At 39.4% G+C, this 14,160-nt stretch overlaps 1 protein-coding gene across 8 annotated transcripts in view; it reads right to left on the bottom strand.

The window, feature by feature from the left end:
- Window positions 1-14,160, bottom strand: part of gria4a (glutamate receptor, ionotropic, AMPA 4a) — a 123,527-nt gene that overhangs the window by 9,649 nt on the left and 99,718 nt on the right. For 3 of the 8 annotated variants that reach the window (XM_086080988.1, XM_086080990.1, XM_086080992.1), the window contains exons 14-16: window positions 13,270-13,468; window positions 6,287-6,534; window positions 2,809-2,923 (exon numbers count right to left, since the gene is read on the bottom strand). In XM_086080988.1, the coding sequence (XP_085937114.1) occupies window positions 2,809-2,923; window positions 6,287-6,534; window positions 13,270-13,468 (562 nt within the window). Of the gene's footprint in view, window position 1; window positions 1,269-2,808; window positions 2,924-6,286; window positions 6,535-13,269; window positions 13,469-14,160 lie in introns of those variants that run through there. The other 5 variants (XM_086080989.1, XM_086080993.1, XM_086080991.1 and 2 more) reach the window with 3 other exon arrangements.

The raw sequence follows: 14,160 nt of genomic DNA, 5'->3' as shown, positions 1-14,160 counted from the left end.
GTGTTGGGTAAGGGGGTGAAGTAGAAGTCAATGGGGGATGTTGTCGATGGTTATCAGAGTGAAAGAAAGTCAAAGAAGGTGAAAACGGGGGGAACAAAATTGAAGAGAATCAAGGTGATATGGAGAGAGTAACAAAAAAGAGAAGGAATAGTAGCAGGGATGGGCAGAAGAGAGACAAGAAGGCACAGAGGGTTAGAGACCTTCAGTTGTGATTGATTTCTAGTCAATTCATATGCCAAAATCATGTCATGCATCTGGAATGATTCTGCATTATTTGCTAAATCATAAACAATTCTAAATACTTTCTACATCTACAATTACAGTTAGTACTTTTGCTGCTGTTAGCAATTCTATATGCTTGCATGCATTCAACATATCATTGTGTCAGAGCAGCTAAGAGTCTTTTAAATAAATGAGCCGGCATTTATCTTAGCAATGAAAACATTTCACACACCTCCAAAACATTCAAAGCAGCTAGCTTGCATCTTTTTACGATTTTGAAATGCAATCATTGGTATGAACTACATGTTGTAATGTTCATATGTTCATATTCTATCCGGTGGGTCAATAATTCTCCCTAAATTAATGTGTGTTTTTTTTTATTTATATTAAATCAGTTGTAAAAAAATATATATCTGAACTGTTGTTTTATGGTGCTGGTTTGTATGACAACAGTTTTGCAGAGCAAATTGACTAACTATAGGGGCTCGAGGAGTTATTTTAAGTATTTGTATCACTTTGTAACACAATTGAGTGTGTTTATACAGAAAATGACATTTGCTAAATTGTTACCTTTCCAAATATGACAATGAGATGAACGTGACCATAATCTAATGATAATCAGTAGTGCGTCGTCACCATTGTATTTCTGAATCTAAGTGCAATGAAAATGAGTTTGCCACAGATTGCTACAGAAACTGAACAGAAAGCGATGATCTGTTTTGTAATCTATGATGCTTTTTGCTAAATGTGATTGACCTTTAGCAATGATATTCAAAAGTAAGTAGTTTTTTCCCCCTATAGAGCACAATATTTTTGTTTGTCGATAAAGCAAACTGAGGTGTTTACTAGGACAGTAGTTGCAGTAATCTGGAGCATGTTGAGGATGAAAATTTCAGGCTAGCATTCTTGGCTGTAGCAGCGTGAGACTGACCTTACTTCCAGAGTCCTTGGGTCCACATTCTCCCTTGTCATACCACCATTTGTTTTTCAGTTTGTCTAAGACGCCCGCCTCGCTCAGTTTCAAAACGGCAAGGTTTACCGGGGTTCTTTGCGTGTAAAAATAACATAAATAACATCATAGGTCATGTTATTTTATGTTATTAAAGTCTTTCACATATGCATTGCACAGCTCAGTCACAACGTTAGCAAGTATTTCATCAGTTGACAGCAAGTGACCTAGCATGGATCCCACTGAGTACATGTGTGTATGCCCGTTGAGGAGGGGCTGGGGGGGGGGGGGGGGTGGAGCTACGCGAGCTACAGACATATGAGTGGGACCCACCTTTGTCACTTCATGTAACACAACCATACTACCCCGGGTGGTACTTTAGTAAACCACACGCAAGTACTGTCCAGCCAGGAATATTGCGCCCTGTATTACCTGTCAATTGGTAGCTGTGCGCTACGGCTGGGAACGACTGTGAAAGTGGAATGTCCGACATGCCACGATTAAAAATGCACATCAGGTAGGCATTGCCTTTGGCTTGTGGCGGTGTCAAATAATTTAACACTGTAATTCAACATTTCACACTTAGACTAATTTAAAAGGACCATTTTACTATTGTAACCATTATAATAGTATCATATTATATTATAATTACACTTCCACTGAGCTTCACCCCCCCCCCCTCCTTCTTAAAAATGTTCACACCTAAAGAGAGCTTGGAGTGCATTTAGCTTTTATGACTTTGTGTTCGTGTAACCATGTTTCATTAGCCATAATTCTGATATATTTTATTCGTATTTCCTCAATAGTATATCTATAATTTGATCTGATTGGTAGAAAGGATTATTCTGCTGCTCCTTTTTAGGTGGCAAATATGCCACAGAAACGCTTATATCTCACCATAATTCAAAAGTATTCAGGGCATATTGTTTTACAAAATTAATGGAAAACATTTTGAAAAACTAAACTCAAATCAGATTTTTTTAATACTTTAATTTCACTGTGCCAGTGTTAATCATCCCAGCTGCCAAGTTAACCTCTGATTGAAACAGCTTTCTATGATAGACTTTAATGCTTGTTTTAACTGCTACTTGAGTTTTCTACTTGAGCAGCAGCTATGCCAATTTGGCCTCTCTGATAAACGGTCTCTGCTTCTTCCGTCTGCCTTTCATTTGTTGCCTTCGTCTCTCCCCAGAGCACCGCTAGGGGGCGACCATTCCTGCCTTTACAGTACTTGCAAATTGTCCTCTTGAATCTATTCAACACAGAACCTCCTCATCACCTTGCTCTTTACTTTCAGAAAGAAATGCCAAATATGTTGGTTTTGGTACAGTCCTCTGTTCAAGTTTACAGCCACCGGATAAAAATTGAAAATGTTTATCTGGTAATAAGCTGAAATTTTGTAGCTATGTCAAAGGCTCTGAACCTTTTCGTGAGGAAACGGTGCACACTGTTCTCAGCTGCAACCTTGAGTCTACATTCAAAGCAGAAGGTCTCTCAGGAGGTTTTGGACATCACTTTTGCACTCTTCACCAGGGCAGATGCTTGCATTACAGCAGGATGAGGGCCATCGCAGGCTCCTCAGCCGGTGATTGACCCCCTTTCCCTCAGGGTGGATGGGGCTGACAGAGAGGGCTAACCTTGGAATCCCCTCCCCCGCTGCCACATTCTCCTTTGTCATACCACCACTTGTTTTTCAATTTGTCCAAGAGGCCCTGCTCGTTGAGCTTTAGCACGGCCAGGTTGACCGCATTTCTTAAAGTACAAAAAGGAGGAGGGGGGTGGGGGGGACATAAGATAGTTTGGTCAGAGCAAAGGATAGAAGGAAAGACAGACAAGCAGTGCCATGTGGAAGGAGGTGAGGGACGTGGGAGCAAAGGGAGGACAACTAAAGAAGGGGTTGGAAGGACGATGGGAAGCACCTCAGAAAAAACTCTCTTTCTCTGTTTTATTCTCTTTATGCAAATTCTTTTTATGCAAATTCAATCTGGATGTACTATCTGTGTCACACAGTGCCAGATTGCTGTTGTAAAGTGTTAACCAGGGCTGTAGCCTGCTGATGGAGCTCTTATCCCCTCCTGTGGCTTCACTACCCTCCAGCTAGTCTCAAATGTGTGTGTGTGTGTGTCTCTATGCACTTTCCCGCAAGCCTCCTGCTCACACCCCTGAAGGGATTGTGACCTCCAAACAAAATTCAGGGACATAGGCCTGGGTTTTGGATTTGAAAAATAGGTTTTAAAGTGGACGTTTTTGAAAAGTAGGCCTACTCTGGTGTTGTCCATAAGCACTGAACATGGTAGTCTGTTGAAGAGATGTGCATGGGTGGTTAGTGTGCAGTCACGGCAACTCAACCAAAATAATAATAATGTGGATCATAGCACGGTTGTAGAATTTATGCTTGTCCAGTAAAGTGTACATTTAACTACACTGATAACAGCATGATCATATTACGAGAACTTTAATTAATTATTATTTTTTTTTTTAAAACACACCTTCCTGTATTTATTTGGTTGGTCTCATGTAAGCATTTCCCTTAATCCCATCATACTGGCTGTGTGTTTTTGTGTCGTTTCTTGTCAGTACTCAACTATATGTTTGCAATTTTCAGCTGATCTTGCTTATAAATTCAAGGTTACCGAACCCCTAACTCTCTGATCCTTCTTGTTGAATTGAAGAATAATTTACAGTGGTGACGTGAGATTAGAGTTTATTTTGATCCACGACAATTTAAAACACATTTCCCCATTGAAATTAATGGAAATGTTATTAATCCGTTCCGGCCACCCCAACGAACTCAACAATTTAGTTTTTGTAGTGTTTTTCTTTTCAACGCGCAAAATCACTCTCTTTAATATTGTACTTTAAAGAAACATAGTGATAAAATAAATACATAGAAAGAAAATAATTAATTATTAATTTAATTACTAGTGATTCATTGTGGCTCCTACTGGCATGCAAAATTTGCATTTGGGGGTGTTTTGTAATGTTTGTTAGCATTAGGCTAAAACAAATTTGTCAGCTATGTGGCTGCCTTATTTTGTAAGTACATGTACAATTCTCTTAGTTTCACGTTTAGCTTGAAAATTCAACCGGGAGTGGCATCAAACAGCTTGAAGCCTCTTTATTAAAGAATTGTTTGCTACCTGCCAAACTGCTGCAAAGAAATGGCTGAACCACGGCTTGTATCAGGCCACTGGTTCCCCAAGGCACCATTGTATTTTGAAAAAAAGGAGTGAAATAGCTAAAGCAGCTGAGAACAAAAATCTTGTGAGGGTTTGAGGTCCTGGGAGAAATCAGAACACGTTTGTCCATGCTGTACCAGTTGCATCTTCTAACTTTTTGGGATTGCTTTGCGGTCAGCACAGCGGATGGAGCAGGAGCACTCCCAGGGGATTTTGGGACCCCTTGAAATGTCAACGCTGAAAATTGAAAATACCTAGTATTTTCTTGTGCCTGTCAGCCATGGGCTCTTATTGTCACTTTTCTTTCTCCCATTTTTGACAGTCTTGTGGTGAGGCATGACATCACCATATCTGCCTTAGAGCCAGAGGCTCTGTTTTCAAATTTCTTCTTGAGCCTTTCTGTGCGGGTATAGAATAAGTGCTAGAAATTGGATGCATTGTTATGTGAATTTTGGATCGTATCCGCCAAACTTTAGCTCATCAATTTAAGCGACAACCGGTAAAAGTACATCTTTTTTTTTTTTTTTTTTTTTTTACAAGGCATAATTATTGTGTTGTCTGTGTTGATTTTGAGGAAATAATTTAGCACAAGTAAAGAGAGTTTCAAGATATTGATCAAGACAGTGTTCTCTGGGGTGATCTAATCTACGAGCTATGATTAGATGATTAGAGCAATGGATGAAAAACAGTTCATAAACAGTCACATATCATTATTCAAAGCTTGGCTTCAAAATGAACATTTTGAACATGGGGAGAACATTCTTCCTCACCAACATGACACTTTGAGGAGAGGCAGCCTCACATTCAGGCTCCCAGACATGTTTTCACCTGCTAGTTCGTGTTTGGGTTGATTGAGAGAAACGAGACTCAACTGCAGATAGTCGTGGGAGGAAAGACCACACGCTCGCTGTCTGCCACCTCATAAAAAAATACATTATTTATTATTATAGGCAGAGGGCGTCAAACCCTAGCCACTGGTATTTGATTGACTTATTTGCACCACTCATGGGGAAAGTTATAGGACAGGCTTTTCTTTTTGTACAAAACGATAGTGAGAGAGAAATTGATTTGTCCAACCCCTTATTTCCCCCTCAGCAGACACATATCACATTGGGAACGCACTGCAAGAATATGTGTCAAATAAACAAGTGTCTCCTGAGGGGGAAACAACAACACATTTGTGACTTAAATTCCCTAAGTCAATCTCTGTTAAACTGTATCCACACTTCAAAGAAACAACAGTTGAAAGTTTGTGTTTGATCAAGTTGAAGTCCCCCGTTAGTCAAGCCCCTCCGGTCAGTTTCTTTTATTGCCGGTTCCTATCGTTTCCCCTTTTGGGTGTGGCTGCAGTGTGGCGTGAGGTGATTGCCCCTCCTCACAGTCACGTCACCAATCAACATCATCATCATTATAACGATCATCAATATTCACGACAGTGCTTTTGCTTGGAAGTGACACAAGCCAAGCAGACACATGGACAAGTGTTACCTGGAAGTTGACCCTGTGAAGAAACAAGTGTAAAGGAGGAGCAACATAAAGTGACACAGGACATAACAATGGCAAAAATATAAGTGACAAAGAGAGACACACAATGAGACAAACTAAGAAATTAGGACTCAAGGTGATCAAGACAAGCTATGATGATGTCTACACATTTAAACATGTCACTAAAGCTGCTGTTGGGTGAAAACTTTTTCTTTTTTTTTCGGGTGAGAAATAGTGGCATTGTTTTGATTTGTGGCATCCACTGATGAGGGTGTATCTTGCCCCCAAAAATAAAAAAAAATCAATTGTTATTAATTAATACACAAGTTTCCACCGGACAGCAGTGACAGTATTAGTTGTGTAAAAGGCACAGCAGGGTAGGTGGAATATCGCAGCAATAGCACAGTATCACTGTTGTTACTGTTTTCTATTGTTACACTATTCCACCTACCTTAACTGTGAGCCTTTGGGTGTAGCAATTCCATATCCTTTGGAGTCCAGGTTCCCCCCGACTTTCATGGTGTCACAAGGCTTGCGCTGCTCCGTGTACTCGTTCATGGTGGACTCCAGGAGGAAGGCGTACTTCCCCTTGGATTTGCGCACCCTGGCCACACCTTCCGCAGTGGTTTTGGTAAATACAGTTGGCTCGGCCGACTTCATATATGACCACATCTTCTCATATACAGCGATTTTGGACCTCTGGGTAGAAGAGGGCGGGAAAACAGAGCAATAATTAAGTCATGTGGACGATAATTGAACATTTCACGATACGACCCTAGTAAGGATAAGCAGTACAGAGAATGGATAATCTGTTGATTTTTATTTTTTTTTAGCAATCAGATGCAAATACATCATTTGGATTAAATAGGTAATCAGCATCCTTCACGAATGACTACAGAAATCAGATATATTTACTGTTGAGAGGTGTTAGATTTTTTGTTATAATGAGGATTACACACCTTTAACTCATTCACTCCCAGCCATTTTCACTGAAGCAACCCCCTTCACTCCCGGCTGTTTTACTGGATTTTAAATGATTTTGCAAGGCCCACAGAATATTGTGTTCTATTGCTATAAAAACATGGAACCTACCAAAATAAATATTAGAGTCTCTTCTTTCATCAGGAAAAAAAGTATATTTGTATCTGTTTCCATTTTGCAGCAATTAACAGCTAAGTTTCGTCAATATTCACATTCCTGGTGAAAATACCGACAAAAAGAGCTTGTTGCAACATGGCTCTGGCTGATCTCTTATACTCTGCTGCCATCTGCTGGCCATTTGTTTTTGTTTTTTTAATCAAATAACTGCCATTGCTTTAAGGCACTTCTTCATGTCAGAAACTGCATCAAAGCCTCCTGTATGCTCTTGCATTAAAAAACAAAAAACAAAATAAAATGTGTAAACACGCTTTTGGGAGGGGAGGTCAAAGTATTTAACCACTTTTTTTTTTTTTTTTTTTTTTTACACGTTTTTGGGATTAAATTAGTTCATGTCATTTCAACAAAGTAATTTAAAAAAAATTGACACTAATATTTTCTCTTTTACTGCTTGAAATATCGGTTATTGGCCTCCTTGACTACTAATCGGTATCGGCATTGGCCCTGGAAAAAACGTATCACTACATATGTTCCTTGTTCGTATGTTTAAGATTGTCCGACAAGTCTATTGACCGTTGCCCCCATTGTAAACAACTGGCAAACAGAAGTTGATTTTCATTTTAAAATGGTGGACTGCTACCCTGTGCTGGCAGTTTGGCTCATTACCACTCCTCAACGGCGGGAAATTCAAAGGGCCAGCGCATCAGACCCATATCAAGCCATCTCAGTGAGTTATCTTTTTGTGGCATGTATTGCATTATGCAAACTTCAAACATCACTCTCAAATCAGATGAAAGTTCCAAATGGCAGCCATGTTTGTTTGGTTTGCCGTTGCCCTTTGCCCATGCGGTTGTGAAGGAAGAGGGAAGGGGACGCTATACTGCACACAGACTGGTCTCTAGTTAGCTGAAATCGGCTAATAGATCAGAGCACCGCTACTACAAACATATATGTGTTTTTATTTTTTTGAGCAACACTGAAGAGTGATTAATTCTAGTGTAACTTAATCATTACATTACATTAGATTAGGGATCAGCCTGTAAAGCCACCTGAAGACGCACAGATGGCGCATTTTTTAAATTTAGTCTCAGTTTTAGCCTACTTTCAATCACGCTTGTTAGTTTTTAATCATACTTAGTCTCTTCCCATTTTTATTTAGTCAATTTTTAATTGACTACAAATCTAGCATTTTAGTCCAAGAAAACAATTGTATTCGTCTTGTTTTAGTCAACAAAAACTGTCACTGTTTTTAGTCTAGTTGTAGTCAGCACAATCATTTTACCCCTGTATTTTTTATTTAATTTATTTTTTTGTCACAAGATTATGTTGAACATTTTGGATCGAAAACTATTTCACATAAAATTTTCTCTCATCTTTTTGATGAAAAACAACTTCACACACAATTATAATAAATCAACAAGTGGCTACTATTGCGCCATGCTATGAGCTAGTAAGCCAGCATTAGTTACCGGTCAGATTAACATTATTGATGGAACGTTATAGTGACAGATTAGCAGAGACAAGATTTTACTAAATCAAATTTTTTTGTCTCGTTTTTTTGTTCATGAACTAAAATGTCCATACATTTTAGTAAAGTTTTTAAACATTTTCGCCTCGTCTTCATTAGTCGCATATTGATTTAGTCCCATTTATTGTTTATTAACGAGGGTTTTAGTCAAATCTAGTCTAGCTTTAGTACGGTGAAAAATGTGTGTTGACGAAATAATTTTGGTTTAGTAGACGAAATTAACACTAGCGTACAGCCCAGCTGTCTTCATAGATACAGCAAGCACAGGAGTCATGCTACACAAGCATTGCCTATTCCCGTGATTGTGTTATTCCCGACCAGACACCAATGAGGTGTGTGTTTGTGTCTGCGGCTTGTGCGTGACGGACACCTATCCCATAATAATGTCACTCACATCCAAGAGCACCAGCCGACCCCTCCCTTTACCTTTCTTTCTCTCTTCTCGTGTTATGATTTTGTTTACCATCCAAAGTCCACGATAGACGCAACCTTCATGCTAACAACCAAAAAATAAGAAATATCCTAACCTGAGCTGTATATCTTCCTATAAAGAAACTGAAAACTATATATAGCACATGTGGTTAACAAAGTGGGAAAGAAAAATGTGGCAACAAAACAAAAGCTTAAATGCAAGGGGAACACCCATGTCGTGTCATGGGACAAAGCGGCTCCATCCAAAATCTACTCGACTCGCTAATGCTAGTTAGCGCGCTACTCGCGGCACTTTTATCACTCAAAAGAACGGCTCCACGCTGCAAAAAAACCAACAACTTTTATTGGAATAACTTGATCGTGACTTTTTCCTTCTACTCTCTAATGTGGCTACAACTTAACAGTGTATCAGACCGTGTGGAACCACACTGCCCCTAGGTGGCCAAATCGGGTACAACATGAACAGCGCTCCAAATAAAGAAACATACAGACAAAGGCAAGACAGTATAAAATGATTTAAATAAAGTTGATTTTGGGACATTTAAAATCGATTCTGAATCGTACTAAATGAGAATCGATTTTTTGGCACACCCCTATTAATTATGCTTAAAATGACTTGTGTGATTAAAAACAAGTAGCAAACTAGGGCTGATTTGAATCGTGTCACAAATCTGATGCATAAGTGGTTAGAATTTTTTTGTGTGACATAGATACATCATTTAATTCATGATCTCAGGTTTTGGACAGGTGTGATACTGGTTTGGTCACCATGTGCATATTTGATGTTCTCAAGGGCTTACCTTAAATGTTTTGGTTTATGGTTTTATTGAACATATACACAAGAAGAAAACACAAAACACATTACAAGTATAAAATATTAGTTGAAGTAAAAAAAGAAATACAAAAATAGGAAGAAAGAAAAGAGTTTATATGTTCAAAAGGGGGAGGAGAAAGTAAAAAACGTATCTAGTCCTACCCCTTATTCGTTTTATGTTAATACAATGATAAGGTTAATGTATTTCAACAAAAGAAAAGTATAAACCTAGTCATATATACAAGTGCACTTTAACATACGCACATTGTTAAATTGTAAATGGACTAAGAGTTAGGTTGACATTTTACAGTTAATTTTGTCCTGATGGGCTTTGCTTTAATTTTCATTAATCATGGTTGCGGACAAATCTCACAGAGATATCTTATAAGAGAACATTTATAAATGCATTCTTACCAATGAAATGTGCATGTAGCATTTCTTGCAAACTTGACATGATAGCAATGTTAATTGTAAAAAATAAATAAAATAAAAATAAAATACTCTCACTATCTGTGAGGCAGATGTGCTCACCACTCGTCCACACTAATGTTGCCTATTCAGCAGTTTATTTATCAAAAATATTGAAGAGTGTTCAGAAGTAGACACATATTTTGATATCACTTCCTTATTGGATCTTATTACACATGTACAAGTGATTATAATGCGGCCCGTCGGTGTGTGCGTGAGGTTGATGCGGCAATGATGACTGTGCAAATATACAGCAACACGGAGGGGGAAGTCGTGCGACACCGTGATGTGGCTCTTTCCAGATTCTTGAACAATGAGTGAGGCGGTGAAGGAGGAAATGGATGCTGGAATTCACCTTCAAGCATCCACACTTTGAAAAACACATTTAATTATACACCGGCACACAAATGCGCTGAGAGGAGGGGATGAGGCTCGCACACAAACACTCACATGCATCCATAGGCCTGCGAATATGCTTATGTGCGCTCATTCATACACACACGTGTAGTCACACAAACAGACACAGATAATTAATGGTGGTGGTGAATCCCCCTCAGCTGTGGGGGAGTAAATTGCTTTTTCACCCTCCACAGATTTCAGCCTGCTCGTTATGTTGATGATGCCAGCGCTGTTCACAGAAGCACAAACTGTCTGCTTCGATAGCCCCCACCTACCCAACACCCTCACTACAGCTCATATCTTTTTAAATCTGCGACTTGGTGTATAAACACACACAATGAGCACAAGACTCTTTGGAATACAACGGGGCATGACTACACATGACGGAGCACATTTGAGTGTTTCCCCTCCAGACTCCGCTGCGAATATTATCATTACCAGCGAGTTGTGAATGAGCGAAGCCAAACTTGGGCTTCTCTCAGCCACTTGACTTCATGCCGCCACTCTCTACTGTGCCCTGTCTACTCTTATTATTACTCCACTAAGCTAATTATGTGCAAAGTGTATTGATGGGAAAATGAAGCTTCATGAAGCACTTGTAATATTTTTGACTCCTCTAGATGCCACTCTTGGTTGAAAGATGCAGTGGAAATGTAATCAATTTCCTTTGCACTAGCCTTTATATTTAAACCAAGAGCACCATCTAGGGGAGTCAAAAAACATCACAAGTGCTTCATGAAGCTTCATTTTCCCATCACTAGCAAAGTGCTCTCTCCCGCATTTGTGTGACTTTTGCCTGTGTGAATCACATACTACTTTTCACTAGTGGTGGGCGGATCGATCCAAATATCGATATTATTGATACCAAGTCAATATTGGTGTCGTTTCACCAATTAAATCGACCTTACTCCTATAAGTATGCCAAGACAATTTGTATAGAATAAAAACACGCTTTTGATTCGACCAAAATATTTGCATTTGGTGCATTTGATACTGATACCGTACGAAAGGTGTTTTTGCAGCTTCAGGTGTTTTTCCAGCTCTTGCTGTTGTCGTCTGTCAAAGTGAAGACACGCTCCCCTTTTTACTTCACTACACTGCTGACTTCCTTGTGTGCTTCCTGTGTCTGTTATGCAACTCAAGAGAAATAGTTATTCCCGGTGTTGTCAGCCTCATCTTTGTCAGTGAGTGTTGTGTTCTACCAGTTGTGTCGGAGACTGGATGGAAAACCCGGCCATGTTTAGTTTTGTGTTTGGTTGAATTATTCGATGCTTGCCACAATCAGGACGAATCGTATCGTTTCTTTCTGTTCCCTCCTTCTGCGTATGCCAGATTGAGAAAATAAATGTTTTTTAAATTCTCTGGGCGGCACTCTTTTTGCTTTCTTGCAGTTCCCTCCACAATTTGAGGCACGCGTGGTTTTATAGATAAGACCAGTAGTAAATTAGGTCACAGTGGTTTGTCGATCCACAGAAAGAAGCCAACAGTGCCATTAACACTTTAGCAACAATTTAGCTCTAAGCCAGGCACACTTCAGTGCCATTTCTACAAAGCTTTTCCCACTGAAATTTCTGGAAATGGCCGTTGATTTATTCTTCACCACCCACCTGGAGTGGAATAAATCAGTTTATACGCTCGTTTGTCATCGTCCTGCCTACAGTCAGAGCTGAATTCTTCTGCTCGGCTTTGTGTATAGCACTGCAAAGTCTGAAACCAGCTTTCTATACCAGGGCTACTGCTTTCTTCAATGCAGCTGTTGAATAGTGTGTTTTAAATCAAATCTTGCTGTGCACCATCACATAGCTTAATTTGTTTTGATAACACTTGTATAGCACTTTCTACCTGTTTAGGCTTTCAAAGCCTTCCACACTGACATCACATTCACCAACTGATGGTGCAGTCTCAAGGGTGGAGGATTGAACCCACAACCTCTGGGCTTGGGAGATGACCACTCTACCACTGAGCCATGCCGCCCCACATGCTTTTGTTGGGGTGCTGCAGTGCATAGTTAGACACACGGCCAAATCTGGTAAAGTGGCCATTTCAAAATACAATTGTTTACGGTAGAGAGAAGATTTTATTCCTGCGTTGCTTATTCATGGGTGAATTTGGCGAACACAAGACAACGCACTTGAGGTTTCCAAAATAGCATACCAAGTTGTGTTTTTTAACTCATTCACTGCCATTGACTATAGACGTCAAAAATTCATGTGAACTATTTCTATTAGTTTAACATTTTTTTCATTTCATTTTTTATGAAAACCTAGAAAACAATTTTTATTGTACATTTATAACAGATATAAAATTTGTGATTAACTATTGAAGTCATGCGATTAATTACGATTACAAATTTTAATCTGCATATTTTTAATTGTAACTAATCACATGACTTCACTAGTTAACTAACGATTAATCATACATTTTATATCTGTTCTAAATTTACAATAAAACAATTCTAGGTTTTTATATTCTTGTTAGCAAAAGTGGAAAAAAAATATAAATGTAAAAAAATAATTTTACCTATTTCTATTAGTTTAACTTTTTTTCCTACTTTTGTTAGCAAGAGTATGAAAACCTAGAATTTTTTTATTGGAAATAAACTAATAGAAATAGTTCAAATGAATTTTTGACGTCTATAGCCGTCAATGGCAGTGAATGAGTTACATGTAAATGATCAAGGGAATTAAGGCCGTACCCTGAAGAACTCCTTAGTAGAACCTGAGTCCAGCGTCCCATAGGCTATCTCTGTCTGTTTGGCCAAGTCTTCTGCACTCTCAATGGGGGAAACCATCCTCTCCACAGTCAGGAAGGCGGCGAGGTTGGCTGTGTAAGACGAGATGATGATAAGGGTAAAGAACCACCACACACCTCCCACAATACGTCCAGACAGAGACCTGGAGAGAAGACAGATGGAGATGGAGGTGGAGGAGGGAGAGAGAGAGAGAGAGAGAGAGAGAGAGAGAGAGAGAGAGAGAGAGGAAGTGTGGCGCAAAGGAAATGAGTGGGAAGGTTGAGGAAGAGAAGGACGTGCGCAACAGAAGGAAGAGATCAGGAAGGGGATTTGAGATAGATAGTTTGCAGGCAGATGATGAAGGACCAAGGAAGTGTGAAGGTTAAAGGGATAAAAAAAAATACATGAGAACAAGAGCGATGGGGATTAGCAGAGGAGAAAAACAGACAGGCTTAATTATTACTTTATTTTTGCAAAACATTTTCACCAACCGGGCACAGCATTATTGCCAAGTAAACGTCTTTCATCTCCAGAACCAGTTCAGTACGCACGATAACAAAGACTTCATGCAACTGATTGTCATCTCAGCCCCCTTCTAACCCACACACCCTCTCTTCCTCCATGTTTACTCTCTCTATCTCACAATTGAGAGCAAGCACATCCGCGTAAGTGGCAATTCTCTGTTTGTTTGCATGAAATTGTTTTTGCCACGTAAGGGGAGAGAAGGAGGAGTGAACACTGAACAAACTGACGTTCTTTTCATTTAAAGGCCTTGGAATTGTGTGCATGAAACGCCTCCGTAAAACTCGCACCCTTTACAAGCTGTCTATTCTCCGCGCGTTTGTCGACATGGAA

Source organism: Leptonotus elevatus, chromosome 7 (assembly GCF_054856555.1).
Source record: "Leptonotus elevatus isolate MCC_2025b chromosome 7, RoL_Lele_1.0, whole genome shotgun sequence".
Taxonomy (NCBI): Eukaryota; Metazoa; Chordata; class Actinopteri; order Syngnathiformes; family Syngnathidae; genus Leptonotus; species Leptonotus elevatus.
Note: the sequence above shows the minus strand (reverse complement) of the source record. Positions and strands in the feature narration are given on the sequence as shown.